General features: G+C 40.9%; 1 protein-coding gene across 2 annotated transcripts in view; it reads left to right on the top strand.

Annotated features, from left to right (window-relative positions):
* FGGY (FGGY carbohydrate kinase domain containing) overlaps positions 1-27877 on the top strand; it is a gene marked incomplete at both ends in the record, with an annotated part of 393087 nt that overhangs the window by 178310 nt on the left and 186900 nt on the right. For both annotated transcript variants that reach the window (XM_084243991.1, XM_084243992.1), the window contains one exon: positions 5252-5380. In XM_084243991.1, the coding sequence (XP_084100117.1) occupies positions 5252-5380 (129 nt within the window). The remainder of the gene's footprint in view (positions 1-5251; positions 5381-27877) is intronic.

The raw sequence follows: 27877 nt of genomic DNA, 5'->3' as shown, positions 1-27877 counted from the left end.
GATGCAGGTGCAGTTTTAGAGCACCCTGATGTCCAGCAGGAGTGAGTGGACACTCCAAGCCTTCTGCTCCCAAGTCACTAAGTCACCACGTGTGACTGCTCTGGGAAAGGGATCCTCTGGGCACAATGGCCTGCAGATGCTGGTGGCTGCAGACTCTCTGCTAACCTCATTCCCCTTCCTGGGCAGCAAGTCTGGCCTTAATGGGGATCCAGGTTGAAACATCTCTGTATGTACCCTGCTGCCCTACCCAGGCAACCACCATAACCTTCCATCTCTTGCTCCATAAAATCTTTCGTATCCACCTCTATGTCTTTATCTCAGTTGCCAATTACTTAATGAAGGCCCTCATCTTTTCTCTTTGGGTACTTAATAGTTTCACAACTGTTTTTCCTAACCCCATTCTGTCTACTGCTACTGTGCTGCCAGAGAGATCTTTTAAAATACACAAATATAGTCACCTCATGTCCTGGCTCAATGGTGGCCTGTGATTAAATTCAAACACCTCAGTTTGGATTACAATGCAGCCTCTGTCCCTACTTTCCTTTGTAATCATATTTGTACCTGCCTCCCCTGTGACAGGCTCCACCCATCATGTTTCAGTGTACTGGGCCCTTCTGCAGTCTCCCTTCTCTGCAGGGCCTTTGCTTTGCTCAAGATGCTACCTCTGCAGAGAAATGCTCCTGTGTGTGGTCCTCCAGCCTCTGATTGGAAGGCAGATCTCCTGACTGCAAGCCCTGCTCTTTCTTTGCACCTACTCCAGATGATTTGGAAGAGTATCCCAGCCTGCTCATCCTTTTTCTGCCCTGAACCTTTTTGTTTTTAAGCACTGCTTTTATTTTTCTTAAAGATTTATTTATTTATGCATACAAGAACTAGAGTATCGGCCAAAGGTGTGGGGAGTGAGAGGATTCACCAGAGACAGAGTGGGGAGCAGAACAGGCAGATTGACTGAAATACACTGCTGAGAGGAGCAGTGGGCATGTCAGGAGAGGTCTGCTGTGCCATGTGGGTCATCTCTCTGCCCGGGGATCAAACTCGTGCTGCAGTGGCTATGGATAGCTTCATAGGTTGCGTCTTAACCCCTTGCAACACCGGGGAGACCCCTGTCCTGTACCTTTTTAATGAAAATTGTACCCTCTAAGTTTTGAAGATAAAAGTGGAGATAAAAGTGAAACTGTGTATCCACTTTGACATTCTTATTAAAATTAACCCTTTAAAAAAATCTTGAATTTAGTGGACCTGATTTCCAAATGGTGCTACTTTTTAAACATATGTAATATTTTTTCTAGAACACTTATCTTGATTCCCTTCTTTTACCTAAAAGAATGTTTTAAAGTAGCTGCACCAAAATGCAATATAATGAATAAGAACACAAACTTTGGTGCCAGTTAGGGTGGAATCGCGGGCATGTGCTTCAACAGTTGAGCTGTATGGAATTTACTTTCCCCTTATAAACTTAACTTTCTCGATCTGTCTGTGCATTGGAGAAGGTAATACTACTCCTCATACAGTGTTCTTTTTTTTTGATACTGAACCGAGAAAATATGTGAAATATGTCCATAGCACAGTCCCTGGCCTAGAATGGGAATGCAACCTACTATGTGCTATACTAGACATAGGGACATAGTTAAGATGATGTCCACAGCCTAGCGCTCCACAAACAATGGCTCATCTCTCCTTGCGGTTTCTGCAGGTTTTCACGTTCAAAGTACATCAGAGGTACTCCTTTCTTCTCCCCATCATTTGAGCATCTTAATCTTACCCACTAACCACTACTACTAAATCTTATCCACCACCACTACTGTTCAATAGAAATATTTGAGCCACTTACATAGTTTAAAATTTTCTAGTAGCTAGTTTTTTTTTTTTTTTAATATGTGCCAGTCTCACTGATGTAAGGTGGTATCTCATTGTAGTTTTGATTTGCTTTTCCCTGCTTACAAGTGATGTTGAACTTTTTTTCATATGCACGTTGGCCATTTGCATTTCCTCTTTGGAGAAGTTTCTTTTTAGCTCTTCTCCCCATTTTTTGACTGGGTATTTTACTTTGTTTTTGTTGAGTCTCATCAGCTCTTTGTAGATTTTTGTGATCAGTCCTTTACATTAGTGTTGTGTGCAAAAATTTTTGCCCAATCAGTGGGGTTTCCCTTTGTTTTGGTCACTGTCTGTTTTGCTGTACAGAAGCTCTTTAATTTGATGTAGTCCCAGCTGTTTATCTTTTCCTTTAAAAAAACTCACAACAACAAATATTGACGAGGATGCGGAGAAAAAGGAACTCTCCAACCACTATGGAAAGATATGTGGAGGTTTCTCAATCTGCTAAAAATGAAGCTCCATATGATCCAGCAATTCCACTCCTAGGTATCTACCCAGGACACAAAAACATTAATTCAAAAAGATACCTGCACCCCTATGTTTATTGCAGCACTATTTACAATAGCTATAGAAGAAACCCAAATGCCCAAAAATAGATGACTGGATCAAGAAGATGTGGTACATATACACAATGGAATATTACTCTGCAATCAAAAAAGATAAACTCATGCCATTTGTAGCAACATGGATGGAGCTGGAAGGTATCATGCTCAGTGAAATAAGAAAGAAAGAAAAAGAAAAATACCGATGGTCTCACTCATAGCAGGAATTTAGAAAACCCGAATAAGGGATCAGGAAAAAGACTAATTATAATAAAGTAAAAATCAAAATCAACAGGCAACTATAAACCAGAGACACACTGCAGGCAGTGGGGAGAAGGGAGTAGGATCAAAACAATGGTGGTGGGAATTTTTCAGGGACTATAACCAAGATGAAAATGCATACATTGTACAAAAATGAAAAATGGGGCCTCCCCGGTGGCGCAGCGGTTGAGCGCTGGGTTGCGAAGCTGCGCGCAGCCTCTGCGGCGCCGGTTCGATCCCCGGCTGCTCCCCGGCCACCGGAGGAGGGTCCCACATGGCGCGCAGACCTCTCCTGCCGCCCGCTGCTCCCCTCAGAAGTGTACTTCGGTCCTTCTGCCTGCTCTGCTCCCCGCTCTGGCTCTGGTGAATTCTCTCACCCTCCCTCCCGCACTTCTGACTGTACCCAGTGCATGTATAAACAAAACAAGCAAACAGACCAGCAAACAAATAAATAAAGCATGCCTCTATTAAAAAAAAAAAAAAAAGAAAAAAAAGAAAAATGATGTAAAATTTAAATAAATAAATAAATGAAATTAATGAAATAAACTATCAACCAAAAAATTTCTAGTAGCTGTGTTAAAACATAAGGAAATGATTGAAGTTAATTTTAATATGTTTAATCTGATATGTCCAAAATATCATTTCAGCATCGGTAAAAAACACTGATCTATTTTACATTCATTATCCATATGAAATCTTTGACCTCTATTGTGTGTTTTCCACTTAGTTATCTCAATTTAGGCCCTACATTTTAATTGTAAATGTTAGATTTTGAAATTAGGTGTTAGATTTTTAAATTAACATTACAAGGGTAGATTTGTTCTAACTATGCTTAAAAGTTTTCAGTAACTGAATTAAGTATCAATTTTTAAGTTGAAATGGAAAGGAATTAAAATTATATAAAAGAAAAATTTATTTTATTTTATTTTTTTAAGATTTATTTATACAAGCACTGGGTACAGTCAGAAGCGCGGGAGGGTGAGAGAATTCACCAGAGCCAGAGTGGGGAGCAGAACAGATAGACTGATGAAGTACACTGCTGAGGGGAGCAGCAGGCGTGGCAGGAGAGGTCTGTGCGCCATGTAGGACCCTCACCGGCAGCTGGGGATGGAACCGGCGCTGCAGAGGCTGCAGACAGCTTTGCAGCCTAGCGCTCAACCGCTGCGCCACTGGGGAGGCCCAAAAGAAAAATTTTGGTATTTAATTACTTGGACCACATTTCAGGTGTTCAATCCACATTGGCATAGCAGCCACCATATTGGACAAGAAAACTCTGAAACCATTGCACTGGTGTCCATCTTCCTTTTCTTAGCTAAGCTCTTTTCAAATTCAAAATACAGAAAGAAGCTCGTTATATAAAATGGAGAAAAATGGTATTGTAGAGGTGCTTTGTTTCCATTTAGAGGAAGTTAGTTGAGCAATTTACCACCTGCTCCCTCTAACGTCCACTCTCACCTCTACCCTCACCTCCACCTCTAGAAGTCTTGAAATATCTCTGCCTACTCCTGAAACTCCAGGGAACAAATAACAAGTGACAGGTATCTCGGGACTGTGCAGATTGCTGACCACACACTCAAAATCTTAGAATCTTGATGCTCAGAGGGATCTGAGCACACATATGGGTCCACCCCACCTTCCCACCTTCTTGCAGTGTGGAGATACTTACCCATTCCCTGGGAAGTGCAATGGGGAGGACTCAGCCTCTGCTGTACACCTGGTAACAAATGGATTACTTATTCTCTTCTAACTTTAAGCTTCTCTGTGTACTGCTCTCATGTCTGTAACTAGGTTGGAGGCAAGGTCTGCCTTTTACAGCATCACAGCGCCCACACAAAGCAAGACAATCAATAAATTCTTAACTGAAGGCCTGACTGACTGCAGGAATTCAAGGTCACTTGAAATATCAGGGTCACTGCATTGCACAACTCCAATGAACACCATTCAAATTGTAGTCTATGGTTGTGCAAGTAGAAGCCTTGTAAAGTTTACCAGGCTTACACTGAGCTCTCTTTCCCAATTGAGAAAAACTTTTAAGAAATTCTTTATTAGACCAAAATAATCCCCTCCTTTATCCTTTGACAGGAAGCAATTACACAAGTAAATTTTCTCACTTCTTTAGGAATATATGTTTATCAAGGAGTACATATGGATGTGTGAATATGTGTGTGTGCTTCTGTACGTGTTTGTGCATGTATGTGTGCAAGGTTGCTGGAAAACTGCACTTTTAGGAAGTCCACTTGGAACAGTTTAAATGTTTTAACCTAGGCTTCAAGAGGCCTATGTATTTATATCTTTTGCAGTTTCCTGTGAATGGAGTCTTTCTCCAGTTTGAAAGTTGCCTTAGAACTCTTGGCTGTGTCAGGCACTCCAGAGAATGACCTTTGGGATCCAGGACATGTACCTAAGTCACCAGATGAGCACAGGGACTCTTTGTGACTGCATGGTTTCTATCTCCCTGATTGAGAAAATACAGAGGCAAGGGGACAGAACAGAGTTTCTCATAAGAAAACCTGCTGTTTGCTTTTGTGTTTTTCAAACTGACAGGTGTTTATTTTTTTTTCATGTCTACCCAGGAAACCAAGTGCTGCCTCCTGGAGCTTCCCTTGGAAATGGGCTTACACCAGAGGCAGCGAAAGACCTTGGCCTCCCTGCTGGAATTGCAGTGTCTGCCTCCCTTATTGATGCCCATGCAGGAGGACTAGGTAACCGTTTACTCCATATTCACCACTAACACTGCTCAAATAGAATATTCCCCACCACCTGAGACACTCCTTTTCTGTTTTTAAAGCAAAGCTGAAGGGCTGGTGATTCAAGACATAGTGATGAAATGCCTTTTTTTAGCTAGGCATTTAGATAGAATTGTAGAACTGTTCATCAAATATAAAATCTATAATTGCATTAGATTTTCATACAGAATAATAGAAAATATTGATCTGAATAAATACCAGGATGATTCTTTGGTTTACTGAAAATTTGAAACAGATACATTAACTTCCAACTAGCATGTATGCCTATGAAATACTCATCAGTACTATTTTTTCTAAAGGTACACCAAAGTCCAAGTTTTAATAGGACAGAAAATGAGACAAGAATTTCAGTAGCTATAATAAAGTATGATGACTCTTCTTCTTGTTGTAGGGTTGGTTTTTTTTGTGTATGCTTGTTTATATTTTCAAATATTTCTCACTTTAACTTTACCCATGTCTTTTCTCCTAACCTTTCTTTCTAAATTTTTTTTAAAAAATTACAGTTCATACTATATGAGATCGATTTATTAAGTCTATTTTCATAATAGAATAAACCAGAATAGAAAGCATTATAGTATAACATCATAGTATATCTCACATACAGAGTAAGGACTGTTTTGTGGAACTTATATTTTTATGTGTTTATGCCTTTCTATACTGGCGTAAATAAGAAAAGGATTTTTTTCTATGGAGCATAGTCAAACACTTTGAAAGATATCCTAGTCCATACAGCATATTACATATTATATTACATTATAGATATACGCCATCCTCCTACCATTATCTTTCAAAACTTAACTTGAATTGTATTCCCAGAACTCTTTCCACATACTCAGACCTCCACATACTTTCACATGTCCAGTATGGTGGTCCTCTATCTCTCCAGCTGGGAAATGACTGCTGCAACCCTGCATAACCTTTCATGGAACACTCAAATTTATTTAAAAATTCTCCAAATTGTACGTCTTTTAGCACCATCACCTACCCCTATTGAAGAATGATCACATTGTGCTTTAGCAATATTTCTGTTTTTCTTTTCTACTAGTCTATGAATTCCTCCAGGGCAGGAAATTGTATTATTTCGTGTCCTGTAATGATGGACCACTTGTGTTGAGCTCTATGACTGATTCTTATAAGTGTTTGATAAATTTATTAAAGGAATAAAGCAATGTTAAGAATAAGGTAAGGGCCTCCCTGGTAGCACAGGCAATTGAGCACTGCGCTGTGAAACTGTCTGCAGCCTCTGCAGTGACAGTTCGATCCCCACCAGCCATGGGGCAACCCACATGGCGGGGCAGACCTCTCCTGTCTCACCTGCTGCTCCCCTCAGCAGTGTATTTCTATCAGTCTGCCCATTCAGTTCCCTGCTTTATCTCTGGTGAATCCTCTCACCCTCCCGTACATCTGGCCTGTACCCCAGTTCTTATATAAATAAATAATAAAATATATTTTTTTTAAAAAAAGAATAAGGTAAAATGTCCTTAACTTATGGAGGGAACATTGTTTTCTTATGGTACAGATAATTGAGGTGTATATAGTTCTTCTATGGAATCCATGGACTCTCAGAGCTGGCTAGCTCTCGTGGACCTCTCAACATGCTGCCTTGTTCATCTTATGTGTTCTGGTGTAACACACAACCTGAGAAATAGTGAACAGCCATAATCCACATGGGTTAGCTGGATGCTACATAATACTCATTACCATTGCGGTCTGTGTTTCCCTATTCAATACATGTGCTATGTGCTTTTGATTGGGGTGTCATAATTTTGGTTTTAAGAACAAGCACAAAGAAGGCTTGTGGGCTAGACTGGTATGGAGTGTTTCTGTTCCCATTCTATATCATGTTGAGACTGTGTCTCAGAGCCATGTATCTCAGAAAAAGGGGAGCTTTCCTTGTTATATGTCTTCATTTGCTTTGGGTGAAAGTCTCAGCCAGCCACCCTTACCCAGGTGACGAGCATTGGGCTTGGACGACCACGGGCAGGAACAAAGGGTCTGCACCCAGGAGCTTCCTGCTCTTTGGTGTCCTTGTCCATTTCACAGGTGCACCAAAACATGTCTTTTCACTTCTCCTGAGACTCACTGTGCCCTCCAGAGGGGAAATTATTTTCTGAATGGCACTTGGTACTTGTAGATGCTTGGGGAGGGTTGGTTGAATCCCCTGGGAGGAATCCAGGCCATTAAATGATCTTCTTTTCCTCAATCGGAGATAATCAGTGACAGAAACTGTACCCATAGAAACTTTGGCTAAGACCTTTTGTTCCCCACAAAATACAAATGTTCTTAAGTAAGTGAGTTTCCTTTGTATTTTCCAAAAGTAAGTTCTTTAGGTGGAAAGATAGAATAAGGACCTTGGTTTTTTGTTTTTGTTTTTTTTTTTAATGTGTTATTAGCTGTAGCAGTCACTGTGCTGTACAGTACCTCCTCCTGACTTGCTTATTTGTAACTGGAAGTTTGTACCTTTTCTCCTTCCCCCTCCTTACTCAAGTACCTAGGATTCTTTAAAAGACAGTGTTTAGGGGTGTGCAGTGGCTAAGAAGGGACAGGAAGGGAATTCTCCCTGTGGGGCAATAAAAACCTACTTCACAGTTTTAATCCTTTCATACCTTCTCTCTCCTCTTCTCTCCTTCACCTTATAGCCAATCAGGATTAGGGTATGTAAGCAAAAGAAGAGGCCTGGAAATAAATATTCCATCACTTTTCTCACACCATCTAGGTGGTATAAAACAAAGGCTTGAAAATCTTGAGAAGACCATCCATCCACCCCTCCAACTATGTTGTCACTAAAGATGTGTATTAAGTATTTGCAAACCTGGCAGTTACAGGTCTACACAAGGAGTTAACAGCAATGAACAGAACACAACTGCACTTATTCTGGAGGGAAAGTTCTAGTCCTTCTTTCCTGGTCTGCATGTTTGTAATTTAATAGTATATGATATGCATTTGAGGCAACTCATCCCTGAGACATGTTATGATGCTATAATAAGAAACATGGAGTCTGAAGATAAGTCTAAACTCCTGTTCTCGCAAGCTGCACCTTACACCTCCTTGCACTTACACTTCCTCTACTGTGTTGAGAGAGAAATGCCTCCTCACAGATTTGTGATGAGAACTGAGATGCATGTAGATAAAGTAGTTGGAATAGTGCCTGGCCCAGAGTGGATACACAGTAATGAGGGGTCTTTGGTTTCCTGGAGTCACAATGCTTGACACACAGTAAGAGCTTTATGTGTGGAAGTTCTCTGAGAAGTGTTCCAGGAGAACTATCTTCCCTTTGGATAGGCGAGAACCCAGACTTCTGTACTCATCACCCTTCCCTGAATCTGCCTTATTTTCCTTTCCCGGGTCTCTCCATAACAGAAAGCAGTATCCACTGTAAAATGCTGTATCTACTGCTGTAAGATGCTGTTGAGGTCAGAAACAACCTGAGTTTATGGTCAAATGAGGCCATGTAAAAGATTGTCCAGTGCCAGATTAAGAAGCCAGCAATGGAGGTCAGAATTGGATGCCATCCAGGCTTCACACAGACAAGACCTGACATTGATGGTGGCTTCAAACGCTGAACTGGCATGACCTACCTCAGACCCCACATTCTGATAGTAGGAGGGGTCTGCTTTGGAGAAATCCTCTTGGACTTTTATCCTCAAGGAAGCCTGGGATGGGAGGATAAAGATCAAGGAAGCAAGTAAAACTCCACTCAGGCTTTTTCCAATTCTGGACAAGAGGAAGAAGGACTTTATGAGAATAAAAAAAATCAAAGAAAATAGAACATTTTGTTCTTAAGGTGCTGGTTAGTAACTTCTCCAGCAGACAGGCAGAAGATAGGAGTAGCTTTGTTTGCTCTTCATGGGGGTGGTTCTGGCCAGGGCTCCTGCTGCTGATATTTTTCGAGCTTATAAAAATAGTATTAACTTTGTTCCAGGTCTGTTCTTGGCTCCAGCATCCCAGCTGTCCTGAAAGGCAATAACAACCTGATTTCTGTTTCCGGCCTCTCTCTGCTCAGTTCCTCTTATCTATTAGATGAACTCTTGATTATCTATCAAATTTTCAATCTGGTGCCCTCTCTTCTGGGCATCTTTCCTGTTCATTTATGCACTCCTTCTACTACTTTGTTCCCACTATGTCTCATACTGGCATCCATTACTGTAAATGTCCAGTTTTGTGTGTGCAATTTTGTCTTATTTACTAGTCTGTAAACTCTTGGAGAGAAAGCACTGTGTCATTTCATCCTCATATCATAGCAACCAAAGCATAGTACTTTCCACTTGGAAAACCCTTAACATATGCATATTTAGTGAATGAATGAATGCATGAATGAATGCATTCCCTCCATGAGGCGTAGACATGACAACTGAGAGATATAAGAACCTTTCATCACAGAAACAAGTGTCCCTAGGCCTGGCTCTGCCTCCTTGAAGCATAAGAGTTTGGCTCAAGCACTGCCTCATCCATTCCTAGATATCTGAGTGACATCTTTTATGCTTCTTTCTCATCAGCAGGTATTGGCCAAGAATAATCTGTGTGCCTAGGTTTAGAATCATTCTTTGATTCCAGATTCTAGTTTCTTTACCAGATGTTGAATTGGCTTAAATGGTTCATCTGGGCCAGATGTTAAATTGGTTTAAATTACTCATCTGAGTTGCAGAGTCAAACCAAAATGAGAAATTTCTCATTTTGATTTCTTTTATTCTTTCATTTTTAAATATCAAATGAATTTGTTTAGCAGTCCTGCAGCAAGAACTTCTGATCCATACATCTCCTTCCAGTGAGCAATCAAACCTTCTGACTTTTTGTCTCACCATTATTAGTGATCTAGAAGCAACATTGATTCTCAGAGGATTTATACGTGCTAATTTTTTGTCCCATTGATCGGATGAGAAATTTGGTACACAAAGGTTACCTAACCTGCCCAAAGGAACAGAGTTAGTAAGTGGTAGTTGTAGATCATGATCTAAACCCATGCCATCTGGTTCTAGAGCTCACACTCTAATTCCTGTGATATATACTGAAATGTGATCCAGTCTACTCTTAGATTGGAAACTTAAAATTCACATGAGTAACCAATATTAAGAAACAAGTCTTTCCAGAAATATTCATTCATAACACATTTTGCTGAGTGAAAGGAATATAAGATGAATAGGAGAGAGAATTAGACTTCTAATAGAGAAAAATAATTGAGTAAACAATTGCAGTTGTATGTGCCAAGTCTGGAGGGCATTGGGAAAACATGGTGTACCCCAAATTAAGACCTAAAGAATTCTAATAGTATTCCTAGAAGAGGTGCTATCTGGGAATATAATTGCAATATTTCTTGCTCTGTCATTGCTTCTTGGTAAAGTGGAGTGTACTTATTTGTTGTTACATTCAAATTTCAATCAGGCTTTATTCCTAATAATAACAGAATTTAAAAAATAATAGAACCGCTGTTTATATTGGTACTACTACTGTTATGACCATTTTTACTTGCCTTCTATATGCTAAGTGCTCTGCCCAGCACTTCCCATACTTTATCTCTTGCACTTCAATTACTACTAGCTTTTAGTAATCCTAAAAGCTACAGGCTCTTTACCATTCTGTATATGAGGAAATTTTAGATAGAAAAAGTAACATTTATACAATCATGTAACTTAGTAGAGTGGCAAGATGTGTACTTGAGTCTGACTCCAAAGTTCATGTTCTTTTTCTCCCTACTGGTGTTTCTCAACCAGAGGTGATTTTTAACACTCCATCCTCCCTGCTATGGGATATCTGGCAATATCTGGAGAATTTTTTTTTTATTCATCTGGGGTAAGAGGGAATAATACTGGCATGTGGTATGTAGAGGATACTATGAGATATCCTACATAAAATAATTATCCAGATTCAAATGTCAGTAGCTTTGAGGATGAGAAATCCTACTCGATACCAAATGACTATAGTAATATTACTTCCCTTCATCAATTCAGTTTATTTCTGTGGAAGCCACGGAGCCGCCCCAAATAAGGGTTTTGCTAATATATTAGGACTTATGAAAATATATGTTGTGAAATTAACTCTGCAGTACAAATAGTTGTGAAATAGGGAAATAGAAGTGATGGCTGAGGAGTAGGGAGTACAGGGGGATCCCACCCCATCTATCTTACTAGGAGTCCAGCCACACTGGACCACTTGTCCTTCCTTCAACCATCGTGTACATTCCTCCTCCTTACCTTTGCTCCTGCTGTTAGCTTTGGGGAAGCCCCCCTCCACTCCCTCTTCCTACCCATGGGTCAGCATGCATTCTTAATGTTATTTCCACTGTGGAGACTTCTCCAAACTTAACCCCACACTCAGAAGAATGAATTACTCTCTACTTTTGGTTTCTGCAACACTTTACACCCATTTAAGTTTCCCCAGTAAATCATGTCTGTATGCCTATCCAGCATAGAACCTATAGAGTCAGCCCTCAGTATATCAGTGAGAAAGTTAAGATAATAAGTGTGAGAGGATTTTGAAAGATCAAAAACAAAGATTGCTAGATCTGGGTGAAGAGCCTAGAAAAAATATAGATTCCTAGGCTCTACCCTGCCCAAGATCCTGAGTCTGAATGTCTGGGGTGGGGCTCAGAAAGCCACTTAGAAATCAACAGTGTCTTCCTGGTACTCAGAGGAGATGGCCTGTGGGGCAAGTTGGCACTGGGAACACAGGGGAGAGAAGCAGTAGTGATGTACAGCTGCTAAGCAGACAAATCAGAGCAAACCAGAACTGCCGAGAGGGAGCCAGATCCAGGCTCAGGCCAAGAGCTGGGGGTGAGAAGGAGGGTATCCAGCAAGAAAGAGAAGGTGGATCTAAAAAGGCAGACAGTCTGTTAAGGAATGGAGGGGGATTAGACAAACAGATAAAGTTGGTCAGGAATCTGGAAGGAGAAAAGCCGTGTCAGTGTCTGAGCAGATAGAGCAGGACAATTCCAGGAGTTCCTGCATGCAGATCAGAAGGGGGAGGAGGATTCTGCTCCTGTGGTTTCACTGTTTTAAGTTGAGTTTTGGTTTAAGGAGAATCACTGCTGCCTGAGATAACAGCAGCTGCATCTGCAGTGGTAGTGGCTCATGTGACCGAAGGGCAGAGAGGAGATATGGGGAAAGGATAGCTTGGGGTTTCCTCTTCCCAGGCCCCTAAACCTTCTTTGGACTGAAACAGACTGGACTTAGCTAGGAGACTGGTCTTTTACCCTGTGGTCAGAAAAACAGGAGGAATCTAGGGCTATAGCCTACTCCTTCTGTCTTACTGCTTTCTAAATCTTGGCCCATGCAACTCAGGATATTCAGCTATGAACCCGCCCTGAAATGCTAACCTCTTTAGTTTGATACACATGCTTCTGATTGAATAATAAGTCATCATCTTAGGCTTTAGAATTAAAAGGTGCTCAAGGATTTTCGATAGCAACTTATTCAATTTGCTGATGACAAAACTGAAGCCCAAAATAGTGAGTCATCCAAGGTTACCCCAGAAAATTCTGTCATAGTTGAAGTGATATCGTGGGCCTCCTAATTTGTTGACCAGGGACCTCCTTCCATTATGCCTTGTTCCTAAGTTATGAAAAGCGAATGATTCCAGGTGCTAGGACTCTGTCAGTTGTGGAGAATAAGTCTAGGTCTGTCAGACCTAGGAAAGACTGGTTGTTATGTGTGTGTAAGTACATACAGTTATATATACATTGTGTGTGTATACATTTGCATGAATGTATGTGTGTATACATCCATACTTATGGGCATATTGTAGTACACAGGCAAATGGGGCACCAATTGGTATGTTTCTGGTCTACACGTTAGATCCCAGTGAATGGCTATCGTTGCTGTCAAGAGAGGCCATTAAGTAGGTCAGCTAGTTGAAAGCCACTCGTGAACAATTTTTTTGTTTCATTGTCACAGTCTGTACTGAGCTCTAAAGAGTCTCTCCCAAAAGCTGGCAATAATAAAAACACCTGGTATTTGAGTTCCTTCTGAAGTACTCAAAGCAGTTATTTTTATTTCACTTACCACTGATTAAACATCTACTCTTTGCTGATGATTGTGCTAAAGGCTTTAGTTTTCAGTATCATCAGCTCACAGCTACACTGTGAACCACCATTATTTTCTGCATTGAACATACAAAGAAGTCAAGGTATGATACTGCTCCAAGGTGGCATTTTAATGAATGACAAAGTTGGAGCCAATGTCCATGTCTTTTTGACTCTTGAGACTCCGCACTTTCTCCTACTTGCCCTAGGTATTATATTCATTCCATGCCTTTCACTAGGTTAGCCATTCCTACCCAAACATATATCTGTATTTATAACAGGCATTCTTCCAGTTTGGTATGTTTCTAGGTACATTTTATGGATGGTGAATTAAGGAACAGAGTGGAGAAGTGACTTTACAAAGAATATTTAAAGCAGCACACGTTTCTGAGATTCTGTCAGTCATTGGAAGTAAGATCAAGTTTATTTTAAACCAGGCTAGCTGTTTTTTGCTGTTTTTGTGGTAGAGAGATCATTAATATTATAGTTGATATTGATTTTGTTGATTAATGTTGATATTAGTCTCATTTCTATAGTGAAATGGCATTTTCAAACCACCATTCTGGTAGTTTTACCTCCGTTTAGTGGTTGTACAAACTGTCATCCAAGGAGGAAAAGGCATTTGCCTAAGTTTACAGGAGCAGGAAGGGTTTTACCTGAGACTCAAACCCCTCCTCATGATGTCCAGTTAGCTAAAGTGCAGCCGTTGCTTCAAACAATGAAACATGTTCAACCTTCAAACAATGGAACAGAATGCCTTGAATAAAAAGAGCCTATGCCCAGAATTCCTAACTTCAAGCAAAGCTCTGACCCACTCATCAACCCCGGGATCTTATCTGGGATTCAGAGGGAATTTTTTACCAGAAGGTCCCATTTATTTTCTCATGTATTCACATATGACTGAAAAGATGAGCTGCTGTTTTCCTTCGTTGACCTTGGGAACACAAACAAAACCATACATAATAACCCAGCCCCAGGTTCTTATACTGCCAACCACCTGCTAGGAAGACTTTCCGCTCCTATTAGAAGATTGCTGAAAATTGTTTGGGACCCAAAGTCTGATATAATATTGCACTTGCATCACTAGCTACGAAAGTAGGCTTACACCAAAGGTCTACTGTTTTTCATGGCACAGAATATCAACACATGGTGCATATAATATTATGAGCATTCGTGTTTACTTTGGGGCTTGCACATCGGCAGCTGTTGGTGGGGAAACGCACATCTCCAATTATTGCCCCTTAGTGGCATCTTCACATCTCAACTGCAGGCTGCTGCTTATCCTCTCACCATTTGGCCTAGTTAATTTCCTTGTTTTCAATGTTTTCTAAACTATGCATGCATATAAGTCATTATAAAGAGCAAGGGGAAATAATTTTTCAATTTCTCCACACTTGAGGCATCTTGAGGATTGCAGCCAGTGTAGAGAAACTAGAGGCAAAATTTCTTGGAATATGGAAAAATCTCACTAATTGTCAGTTTATCATTCAGCAATATCTTCCCCACTCCAAATTTCTATATCTCTAGTCCTTATCAGGCTCTGTACTGTCACACTGGTGCAAGAACTTGGCTTCTTTTTCTTTTAAAAGATTGATTTATTTATGCATACAAGAGCTGGGGTACACAGGCCAGAGATGCGTGGGGTGAGAGGATTCACCAGAGACAGAATGGGGTGCAGAACAGGCAGATTGACCGAAGTACACTGCTGAGGGGAGCAGTGGGTGAGACAGGAGAGGTCTGCCTTGCCATGTGGGTTGTTCCCTGGCCAGCTGGGAATCGAACTCGTGCTGCAGAGGCTGTGGATTGCTTCATAGTGTGGTGCTTAACCCCTTGCACCACCAGGGAGGCCCCCGAACTTGGCTTCTAAAGACAATGCCAATGAAAGAATCTTGAGGTAACACAGCATAGTAGTATGACATTTCACTGTCTCCTACCATTCTGATCTCTGTCACTGTCTTTTATGAAAGGACTGTTATCTCTCCTCCATTCTTTTCACTTCATAGTGTTCTTCAAATCCAAACAGAGAATGTGCAAAGTTTGCTCATGTTCATTGTAGTCTGAGCTGGTTAATACTCTTCCAGAACCCTTTAGAATTCCTGTGCCATGCATCCATAAATGCTGCCTTCATTTTGTTGGTAGCAATGACAGACATTCCCACATGACTTCCCTTTGCTCCCATTTTAGTTAGAAATTACTATTTTCTGGAGACTAAGGATAGAAGATATAGAAAGGTTACCTGAGAAATTAGATTATTTACATTATTTTCCATCATTATAGTAAATTGAATTACAATACAGATAACCAAAAAGAATATTGAAAATGACATAGGCTTCTGGGTTTTTTTTAAACATATAATTTCTATTGATATTTACTTGTTGTCATGGTTTTCAAATTTATGTATACATGTCAACCCAGAAATTAGTTAAAATGCAGATGACTGGGTCACCACAACCACCACTGCTATAGATTACGATTAGTAGGTTTGACTGGGGCCTGCATATCTTCACTGTCTCCTGCCCCTACTGGAACTTGATGGACTTCACCACTAGGATCTTAAACGATAGCATGGAATAATCTAAACTCATGTTGATTACAGTTAAATTTGTTCACAAAAAAAAAAAAAATTGAGCCAGTTTAATTATAAAAACTACATTTAATTTTTTTTTTTTGTTTCAAGAGCAGAGCAAAAAGGGATCTTCCAATCTGGTATAGTTACCATGAACTTGGCACTGCCAAAGTATTTAGCTGGAAAATGCTTGATATGGACAACTTTGTGGTTGTGAACATTCTTACCACTCTCAAATGTAGACAAGAACAAGGCTGACCTAGACTCAGGCAGCCGGTCTGCTAGAATAGAGAGGAAAACCAAAGTCTGTTCTACTTCAGGTCTCTCCCTCTTACCATTTTATGGTTCACCCATGCCTTGTTAATTGAGTTAGCCATGGACAATTTTTTTTAATGTTAAAGGAACAGAAAACACTGAGAATCTTTCAATGAATTGCCAGGCCTAGGGAAAGCATCTTACAGTTTGTTTAAAGAGAATGTGTTAGGTTGTTAGGTTGTTGATCTGTACTGTTACAGGTTCCTGGGCTACATTTAGCCAGGAGACTTAAAAGTGTCCTGACCTGTGACTCACTGCTGTGAAACCCTGAGGGGAACTCTTCCACCAGTATGAGTGAAAACTTTACACACCTGCTATATTCAGGCCTTTCACAGCTGAGAGTTGTAAAGAAAAGCCCACACAGCTCAGATCTGTGAAATATATCAAATATGTCCCAATAATGTGACTCTTGTTCATACATTGTCTGCCTCACTGTGGTTTAACATTATTGTCCTACCTAAAGCGCATGGCCAGGTAATTCTTTTTCCCTTGTGCATATCTCTATCATTAAATGTAACAGACAATTTAAACACTTAAACAGATAATTACATTACTTCTCCCCCACTTAGACTGTGAGCTTCTTGTGGGCAATGCATTCTGGTCATATTCATCTCTTTAACTTTAGACCCCAGCACTTAACTCCATCAATGAATGAATACATGCATTATATATGAGGTAATATATAATTAAGTCACCTATAATTTATCAAGTTAATAGGTTTGTTTATAAACAGCATGCTAAACATGCTAGTTACTGTCTCAGAGAGAGCAGTATCAAAAAATAGAGATCTATCATGTGGCTAGATATAGGAATCTGAAAAAAGGAGAAGTCTGTCAATTCAAACAGTAGGCAAAGGAAAGGCAAAGATACTAGTATTCATGGAGTGACCACAGCCTGCCAGAAATGTGCTGCATAGTCTACACATGTAATCTTCACATCAATTCCAGCAGCTTGCTCAAGGTCACATGCTAGACATGATAACCCTAGGATGTTAGCTCACCTGGATGCAATGGGACCTACAGTATTATGGTAGAGAGGATAATATAACTGATAGTTATTTTAGGAAATGAGGCTGGGAATCTTTAGCAGTTCATTTTGCTGAAACCTATGATCTATGTAAGATTTCCTGGAAGATGGGGCTGTAGAAATGAAATAGATGGCACAGCATGGTGATCCTTGAGCACCACATTGAAAAGTCTGTGATGCCTTCTTTTCCCCAGGCATTGACAAGTCACTGAATGTGGTTTTAAGCCAGAAACTCATTCCAGCAGGAATTTATATCGTTCCATACACAATAGTTTGGGGACAGGAAATGTGAAAGAGAAAGGGTAGCCTGAAATTGGGTTGTGGCAAAGGGTCTTGAATAGAAGACAGGGAATTTGAGCTTTTTTCTTCCTAAATCCATTTAAGTAAGAGTTGTTTAAAATTTTGAATGCCTTGTATTTTTGGGAAGTCCAAGGCCCATTGTCATGCTGTCATCTAGTACTGTTGACTTAGAATTACAGGTAAAATGTGGCAGATTTTTAGAGTAAGAAATAGTACCTGACTATGAACAAATACTCCATTTATTACCTTCATCAACAAATTCTAGGCACTCACTTTCTCCCTGCAGAGGCAGGCACAGAAACCATGGTGTGGGGTGGCATGCGCCTCATGAAAGCATGTACAAAGAACTGTACACTCATTTTGCCTTAGTAGATCAAGAACTTCCTCCATCCCCCAAAAGTGGTGTTGATTGTACACTTGTAAGATGAGTAGGAGAAAGAGAAATTTATTCAGATGGACAGGTAGGAATGGGTAGGTAGGGAGGAAGTTAAGGAGAGATGGAGGCTAAAGGAACTGCACATGCTAAAACTCCAGAAGCATGAGAGGGCTTATTTTGGCTGCAGAAGATTACATGTTGAAATGGAAATGTAGGAGACATTTGTATGGATCAAGTTTTTATGAAACTTGAATGCAAGCTACCGCGTGAATGAAACTACTTATAATACATATAATGCCATTCAACAGAACACACATGCAACATATAACTTGTGCTCAGAATATATAAAGAATTTCTGTAAATTAATAAGAAAAACATAGCCATACTGACTCTACAAAAGGTAAAGTTTGCTGGGAGATAGTTTTGCTGAAAAGAGGATATTCAAGTGGACAATAAAATATGAAAATTTTCTCAATCTCATTAGGAAAACTCAACTGAAACCATGATATGATACTACTAAACAACCACTGTGTTAACAAAAATTAAAAGGTTGATAATACCAAGTGAAGTGAGCTATGTAATGCCTCAGGCACTGCTATAAAAATATGAATACATACATCCCTTTGGAAAAGAGTTTGGCAGTGTCTGCATACTCTGTGTCTCACCTATCTCACTGTTAGGTATATGTCCAACAGAAGTCTGTTTCCAAAAAAATGACAAGAATACACAGAACAAAACACCCCCCTCCCCAATATCCATCAGTAGTAAAATAAATAAACAAATGCTTGGTCTAGTCACACAATGGAATCTCACACAGCAATAAAAATATATAAAGGTGACTGCAGGTAACAACATAGTTGGCTTTCACACACATGGATGACGGAAGGTGACACAAGAAAATCTACTGGATGGTTTACAAGGCAAAGATAAAGCAAATCATGAGCATGGTGTCTGGAGGATAGCATGAAAGGAATTATTTCTTTGTCAAGATAGGTGTTTTCACTCTGAAAATTCACTAAAGTACATGTTTAAAATCTGTGGCCTTTTAAACTTTGGAAACAGCCCAAATGCCCAAAAATAGATGACTGGATCAAGAAGATGTGGTACATATATACCATGGAATATTACTCAGCATTCAAAAAAGATAAACACATGCAATTTGCAGCAACATGGATGATGCTGGAAGGGATCATGCTCAGTGAAATAAGCCAAAAAGAAAAAGAAAAATACCGGATGGTCTCACTCATAGCAGGGATCTAGAAAACTTAAATAAGGGACCAGGAAAATGAATAACTATAAGAAAGTGAAAATCAAAATCAACAAAAACTACGAACCAGAGACACTTTTTGGGGGGTGGGGGGCGGAAGGGGAGGGATTGGGGTCAGAATGGGGGGATTGCAATTGTATGGGGAATATAAAAATAAAATTTATTAATTTAAAAAAAAACAAAATCTGTGGCCTTTTAATGCTTGTTATACTTTATTGATAATGTTTATTAAACATGTAATAATTTTTGAGCACCCAGCATCATGCAGGCCCATGCTCAGTGCTGGGAGTGCCGACATGGGTATACTGTGAACTGATCACCACTCTCAGTGCTGGAAGTAGGTGACATGAGACAATAGGCAAATGGAGAAGTGACTTGATGGACATAAGCCCAGACTCATCAGCACGTGCAGGAGCAAGTCATAACACACTGCTGATCGGCATTAATGGCTTCATGTAGCTCCTCCTTCCACTTTGTTATACTGACAATCATGAGTCATCAAGAAAGGGAGAAATTATGTTCAAAATCCTTTTTTCAATGCACAGTACAAGTTGGTAAAGGTACCAACTTTTTTTGGGGGGAGGGGATGTTTGAATGGTAAGTTTCCTTTAAACTACATGCTAGGCAGGATTCCCACCTTCTCTGCTGAAATTAGATAAAATCTGTTATTGTTCTCTCCAAAGAATTTTTTTAAGATTTATTTATTTATGCATATAAGAGCTGGGGTGGCCAGAGGTACAGGGATGAGAGGATTCACCAGAGACAGAGTGGGGAACAGAACAGGAAGACTGACTGAAATACACTGCTGAGGGGAGCAGTGGGTGAGACAGGAAAGGTCTGCTGCACCATGTGGGTCACCTCGTGGTGACCCACACGGGGATCAAACTCGTGCTGCAGAGGCTGGGGATAGCGTCACAGTGTTGTGCTTAACCCCTTGTGCCACTTGGGAGGCCCTGCATAGAATGCTGATGCAGGCCGATTCTCTTGTAGGCCTGATCAGGGAATCTAAGTCCCTTCCTTCTCTACTTTGAGCCATGTGTCCCAGATTCTGTGTGCCTGAGTGTCCATATCACCCCAAAATTCATATGTTGAAATTCACACCACAAACATGATGGTCTTAAGAGATAATTAGGTCATGAGGGCAGGGCCCTACGAATGGGATCCATGCCCTTATAAGAGGAGACACAAGAGCAATCTCTTTTTCTCTGCTGTGAAGACACAGAAAGACAACCATCTGTAACTAAAAAGAGGGTTCACCCCAGAATCCAGTCATGCTAGCACCGTGATCTTGGACTTCTAGTCTTCAGTACTTTGAGAAATAAATATTTGTTGCTTAAGTCACTCAGTTTTTGGTATTCAGCAGCCTGAACTGACTAAAGGCATGTGGTCCCGTCGAAAGTGGACAGAATGTAAGAGAAGAACACCTGCAGGCCTCCCAGAATTGAGGTGACAGGGTAGGCAGCCTGTGTGGAATGTGGGTGAAGAGGAGGATGGGATAACTTCTGGGGACAATGCCCATTGTCAGCACAGCAGGTGGCCAGGCCAATGTGAAGTTGGAAGGCCTGGCAGGTGGCAGCTGCTTCCTATCATCTCACCAGGTGGCGAGCACTGCCAACAAAGCCCAGAAATCCTCCAGAAAGCTCACAAGAACAAAGTACTGACTTGGACACATTTTGGATTTTCTTAGAAATACTCTGACATGGTGGATGGGGTGTTAATATTTTTTAAAGATTTATTTTATTTATGCATGGAAGAACTAGGGTATAAGCCAGAGGTGCAGGTGGTGAGAGGAGTGACCAGAGACAGAGTGGGGAATAGAACAGGTGGATCTACTGAAATACACTGCTGAGGGGAGCAGCGGGTGAGACAGGAGAGGTCTGCTGTACCATGTGGGTCACCTTCCTGGCCTGGGGATCAAACTCGTGCTACAGTGGCTGGTGATAGCTTGATAGCACTGAGACTTTAAACCCCGCACCACCAGGGAGGCCCAGGAGTGTTAATTTTTAAATTATGTTAAAATTCTTCCCTTTGAAATACAAAATTTGGAGAGAGAGAGCAGAGAATGAAAAATAATATGACTATATATATATATATATATATATATAGCACCTTTGCGATAGAAATATGTACCTGTGTTTATATCAAAAACATATGTACCAGAATATACATAACGCCATCCCAACAGTCTCATAATGGTTGTATAAAAAGCTTTGTTTCTGGAGCCAGACTACCCAGGTTCATACTCCATGCCATCACCCGCTCTCCATGTCATCATGGGTCAAGTACTTAACCTACTGGGACTGAGTTTTTCATCTTCCAGATGAACTTCATCTCGTAGTGCTGAGGATTAAATCAGTTTGTTAACATAAAGCACTTAAAACAGTGCCTGGCACGGTAAATGCTAGACAAATATTAGGAGTTAGGATGGAGATGGTGATATAAAGAGCTTGAGACTTGAGTTAGGTGGTGGTGGGTCTGCAGACATGGTGAGGTTACAGAGGAAAGAGGTCCTTGAAAGAAATTAGTGGGAATTAGTGTCTCCTGCCAGAAGCTTGTTTGTGCATCTGTGGCGGCCATTATCACTCAGAGCAGCCTCGACAGTGTGTACCCAGGAGAGAGAAGCACTTTGAGAACAGTGATTTTTTTAAAGACATGTATTTATGCATACAAGAACTGGCATAAAGGCCAGAGGTGCAGGGGTGAGAGGATTCACCAGAGACAGAGTAAGGAACAGAACAGGAGGACTGACTGGAATACACTGCTGAGGGGACCAGCGGGCGAGTCAGGAGAGGTCTGCTGCTTCATGTGGGTCACATGATGTTCCCCCTGGCCAGGGGCAAACGTGCTGCAGTGGCTGCGGATAGCTTTATAGTGTTGCGTCTTAACCCCTTGAGCCACCAGGAGGGAGATTTTTTTCAGGTACTATTTCCCCCACAGTGCTAAGCACTGTGCCTGATGTCTACTTGTGCTCAGTAAATTTTTGTCAAACTGAGTCCCACCGAATGGAGGAGAACGAGGATGTTATTAAGGGCCTACCCTGTGACAGCACTGCTGTTTTAAAATAGGATCGTATGTTTACACTTTGTCATGGAGACATCACTTCCTTTCCACAGAAGAGGTATCAGAGGCTCAAGGAACTCGGCTCATTTGCCCCGGGTCCTGCTATGAGTCAGTGGTGGGGTCCCAGTGTCTCCTGCAAAGACAGCACTGCTCCATAGAGCCTGGGACAGGCGCAGGGAGGACAGCACAGTCTGGCCGGCACTGCCTCCAGAGATGGTGTGGTGGGTGTCAGGAGCAGGTGCATAGGTGGGAGGGGAGGGCTGAATCTTGATCGCTGCTACAGCTGAGATGCTGTTGCAACTGCAGTTTTTGAAAAATGTCAAATGTGTTCCTCGTGGGATCTTCTGTAATTCATTTTTGCTCTCATCTTCCACACACTTTATTTACCTAAGCCTTTGTTCCCTTTGAAACTATTTCAGCCACATGTCATTCATTGTGTTAAAACCCTGGGTCCTTTATCCTGCTTAGCTTTTTTTTCTCTCTCTCTCCAGCTGCTCCACATATCATTTAATGCTCAGAGCCCTCTGGCCTGTGTCTTATCCGGTGGTGGGGGTCACCTTACCTCCACTCTCCCAGAACAGGGGGAGCGGCATAGACTCTGGATCCTGCTTCAGGAACTAATTTTCCTTTTTGTCTCCTTGTTGTCTGAAGCCTGAAGCAAGGTTAGATCAATCTGTCTAGGTGTGGTAGAGCCTCGTGACCCTCCCCAGGGAAACCCTAGCCCCATAGAAACTTGGCCTGATTTTGGCACCCAGGGTGAATTCCAGGCTTTGAAGAATCTGTCAATGTTCAACTAACCCCAACAAAACCTCTGGAAGTTTTGGATATAACCGAAACTCACTCTAAGGGAGGAGGTGCTGAGCTTGGCATCAGAGGCTGTGTAGAGGGAAGAGATACTCTTAGAACTAAGGTCTTTTTCTCTGAAATGGCAGGTCTTTGCCCATAGTTCAAATATCCCGAGGGGCCTCCCTGGTGGTGCAGCGGATTGAGCGCAGCTCTGTGAAGCTGTCTGCAAACTCTGCAGTGCGGGTTCAATTCCCAGCCTGCCAGGGATCTACCCACATGGCACAGCAGACCTCTTTTGCCTCTCCTGCTGCTACCCTCAGCAGTGTTTTCAGTCCCTCTGCCTATTCTGCTCCCTGCTCTGTCTCTGGTGAATCCTCTCACCTTCCCGTGCCTCTTGCCTACATCCCAGCTCTTGTGTAAATAACTAAATCTAAAAAATAAAAATCCCAAGAATCTGACAATCATGTCTTGCCTCCCTCCTGGTATTTTCCTGAAGCTGTCACAAGTCTGTTGTTGGTCTTTAACAGATGGTCAGGGTTGCTAGTTCTTCACCCTCCAGGAGCCTTCAGATCATTTTATAAATGACCTCAGTTGTCTATGGGCAAGAAAAGGTTGCTGAAGGAAGCCTAGCCCTGCTTCCTGCTTTCTCCCAGGAGAAACTAGACATTAACATTTAATTAGCACTTCCAATATCCCAGGCATAGGCTACTTGCTTTACACATAGGGTGACCAACCATCCCAGTTTACTCAAGATAGTGAAGGGAGGATATGGTTTTCCATGGATGCTGGACATGCAGTGCTATAACTGGAAATAGTGAGCTGCTAAAGAGGATATCATTATTCTCACCTCTTAATAAAGAGATCACAGACCCAATATGGAGATACTTGTGCTCAGGCCCACATCATCAAATTCAGGCTTAATAATGTAACTTCATTGCATGTTCAGCCCCCTCATGAATATAAATTTGACTCATTGCTGGCATTTTCTGGCCGATATCAGCAAGGCGTTCTGCCTGATAGACTGCATTCTATCAAGGCCTTGCAAGAAATAATCCATTCTTTTCTTATTTCACCCTTTCCTTTAAAAGAAAAAAGTCTTCCATTTTGTACATCTCTTTGGAACTCCTTTCTGTGTGCTAGATGAGAAACCTGATTCATGAATCATTTAATAAAATCAGCCCCTGGAATTTACTTGGATGAGTTGTCTCTTAACAATTGAGACACGAAGAGGTGAGTTCATTTATTGAAGGTTGCTAAGGACACTGATGCAGCTAAGATTCACAGTAGATCTTTCTGACTTCAGATCCACTTATCCAGCAACCAGATTCTTAGGAATGTAAGATTCTATCTCATTCAGACTGCAGCTCAGGGTTGCTCAGCAACCTAGCTTTATCTCTACCTCTCTCCTCTCTGCTTTACCATCTTTGTCTACACATCTATCTGATGTGTCTTTCTTTAACTATCTATGTAAAGATAGTTAAAGATAGTTCTTTAGTTATTTTTAGATAGTGATCTGCCCCTGCTTAACCACTGCCTCATCTCCTTCAGGAGACCCTCCTGACTGATTATACTGGGTCAGGGCCTGGAGCTCCATATTCCATGTTTTCATTAGATTTATTCAGATCCAAGTCACTGACTGTTCCATGCTGTCTTTTAAGTGTCTGCCTGTATATATTTCAACCCCTACTGACCGGGCTAGGGAGTAAGGGAGGACACCATACTTAGTACAAGAATCTGCACGTGCACACCTAGCACAGGCTGCTCATGCACATATATGACTAATGGTCTGTTTCCTTTAAACTAAAACTCTTGCTTTAAACTGAAAATCCTGCCCCCATGAAGCTCGAATGAGAGCCAGGCATTGACGCCATCAGATGTACCAGGGTCAAGATAACCGGGAGGCTGATAACAAACTGGGGGCTGAACATGACGAATACCAAGAATATCAACTATGACGAGTTGTTCTGATAAACCGATTCAACTGTGTTGGCCCGTTCTGATGGGCTGTTTGCTTATGACTAACTGTTTTTGTTTAACTCATTTTAAAAAGGCCAGCTTGAGATGAGATGACAGAACAGTCCCTCTATTTATGCAGACCAGTGGCTATGGAGAATATTCTCTTCTGGGTGCTATGCCCTCCATTCTCTCAGACCAATGGCTAGTGATCTGAAAAATTAAAGTGTTTATAGATTCAATTCCTGCCACTGTTTATTGGCTTTTTGGTAGTGACAGACAGCAGAACCGAGACCTACTGCCAATAACACTACCTAGACTGGGATCATGTAGAATAAAAGGAAACTACTTTCATCTTTAGATTTCTAGCCCCTAACAGTGCCTGGTTTATTATTGGGCATCAATAAATGACTGTTGAATTAATCACTTATAAAATACCAGAGGACAGCTATGCTATTATATTTACACAAATAGTTTTAGATTATTTTTTAGTTTTCTTATTAATTTTTATTTTCTTTTATAGTCATGTTTAGGGGTTCTTTAGTTTTTTTAATTTACTTTTTTTTAATTTTTAAAAGTAGTAATTTTTTCTTACATTGTTGTAAATTTTTGGACAACATAATTTTTCTCTCAAGTGTGGTCATCATAGTTCTCCCACCACCACAGCACCCATAGTCCCTGACAGGGTAACATAGTCCTGGAGGGAGGTAACTCCCTCCACCCTCCATTTTCACCCTTCTCCACTCCCATACCCTCCTGGATGCCTCATATCTGTGGTCAGCTTTCAAGGTTTGTCTTTTTCTAAAACCATCTGATATTTATCTTTTTCCTCCTGACTTATTTCGCTTAGCATAATCTCTTCCAGCTCTATCCATGCTGCAAATGGCATGGATTTATCTTTTGAACACTGAGTAGCATTCTGTTATATATACGTACCATATCTTCATGGTCCCCTCATCTGTTTTGGGTATTTAGGTTGTTTCCATATCTTGGCTGTTGTAACAGTGCTGCAATAAACATAGGAGTGCAGGTTTCCCTTTGAATTAGTATTTTTGACATTGATTCAAAAGAACACTGGTACTCCTATGTTTATTGCAGCACTATTTACAATAGGTAAAACCTGGAAACAACCCAAATGCCCAAAAATAGATGACTGGATCAAGAAGATGTGGGATATATACACAATGGAATATTATTCAGCAATCAAAAAGATAAACTCATGCTATTCACAGCAATGTGGATGGAGCTAGAAGGAATTATGCTCAGTGAAATAAGTCAGAAGAAAAAGAAAAATATTGGATGGTTTCACCTATAGCAGGAATATAGGGGAAATAATTAAGACATCAGTATAAAAAATAATAACAGTACAGGGCCTCCCCGGTGGCTCATCGGTTGAGCGCTGGATTGCAAAGCTGCCCGCAGCCTCTGCAGCACAGGTTCAATCACCTGCCGCCAGCGAGGGTCCCACATGGCGCACAGACCTCTCCTGCCACCCGCTGCTCCCCTCAGCAGTGTACTTCGTCAGTCTGCCTGCTCTCCCTTTTGGCTCTGGTGAATTCTCTCACCCTCCCATGCTTCTGACTGTACCCAGTGCTTGTATAAATAAATAAATATTAAAAAAAAATAATAACAGTACAAAACACAACAAAGCAAAACCAGACAATTATAAACCAGAGACATCCTGCAGGGGAGGAAGAGGGAGAGGGATTAGAGGGAGGGAGAGAGGAGCACAGGGGACTGAGGTGATGGTTCACAGGTGCATTGGTGAAGGAAATTCTATGGGGACTACACCTGAGAGGGTGGGGGGAAGCAAATATAGTTTAAAAATGAACAATGATGTAAAAAATAAAAAAAAATTAGAGAAAAGAATTAATGTTTTTGTGTTCCTAGGAATACAATAGCTGTTCATATGGCAAATCCAATTCTAGTGGCTTGAGGAACATACACACAGCTTTCCATAATGACTTGACTAGTTTACATTGCTTTCCCACAGGCATTGTCGTAGGCTTCCTTTTTCTCTTCATCCTTACCAGTACTTCTTGTTTCTGGTTCTTTTAATGTGGGCCATTCTCACCAGTGTGATTTTGATGATGAACCTTTTTTCATATGCCTGTTGACCATTTGCATTCCTTCATTGGGTAAGTTTCTATTTAGCTCTTCTACCCATTTTTTTTATTGGTTTGTTTGAATTATTTTTGTTGAGTTGTGTGAGCTCTTTAAAGATCTTTGTTATCAACCCCTTATCAGATGTATTGTATGCAAATATTTTCTCCCATTCAGTGAGGTGTCTTGGTTTGGGTTACTGTCTTTTACTGTGCAGAAGCTTTTTAGTTTGATTTATTTCCAGCTGTTTATATTTCTCCTATGTTTCCCATGCTTCCAGAGACAAGTTCTAAAAGGTATTTCTGAAGTTTATGTCATAGAGTGTTTTACCTGTGTTTTCTTCTATATATTTTATGATTTCAGGTCTTACATCTAAGTCTTTCATCCATTTTGAGTTGATTTTTGTTCATGGTGTGAGGTAGTAGTCTAGTTTCTTTCTTTTGCATGTGTCAATCCAGTTTTCTCAGCACCATTTTTTGAAGAGACTGCCCTTGTTCCAGTGTATACTCTTTGCTCTTTTATCATAGATTAGTTTATCATATATGTGTGCTTATATTTCTGGACTTTCAATCCTATTCCATTGGTCTGTAAGCTTGCTTTTGTTACAGCACCATGCATCCATTTATGATGAAAGGTTTTGAAAAACTTGGCATAAAAAGAACGCATCTCAACATAAGAAAAGCCAC

This window comes from Talpa europaea (assembly GCF_964194135.1).
Source record: "Talpa europaea genome assembly, chromosome: 9".
NCBI lineage: Eukaryota > Metazoa > Chordata > Mammalia > Eulipotyphla > Talpidae > Talpa > Talpa europaea.
This window is presented reverse-complemented; position numbering and strand designations above follow the sequence as displayed.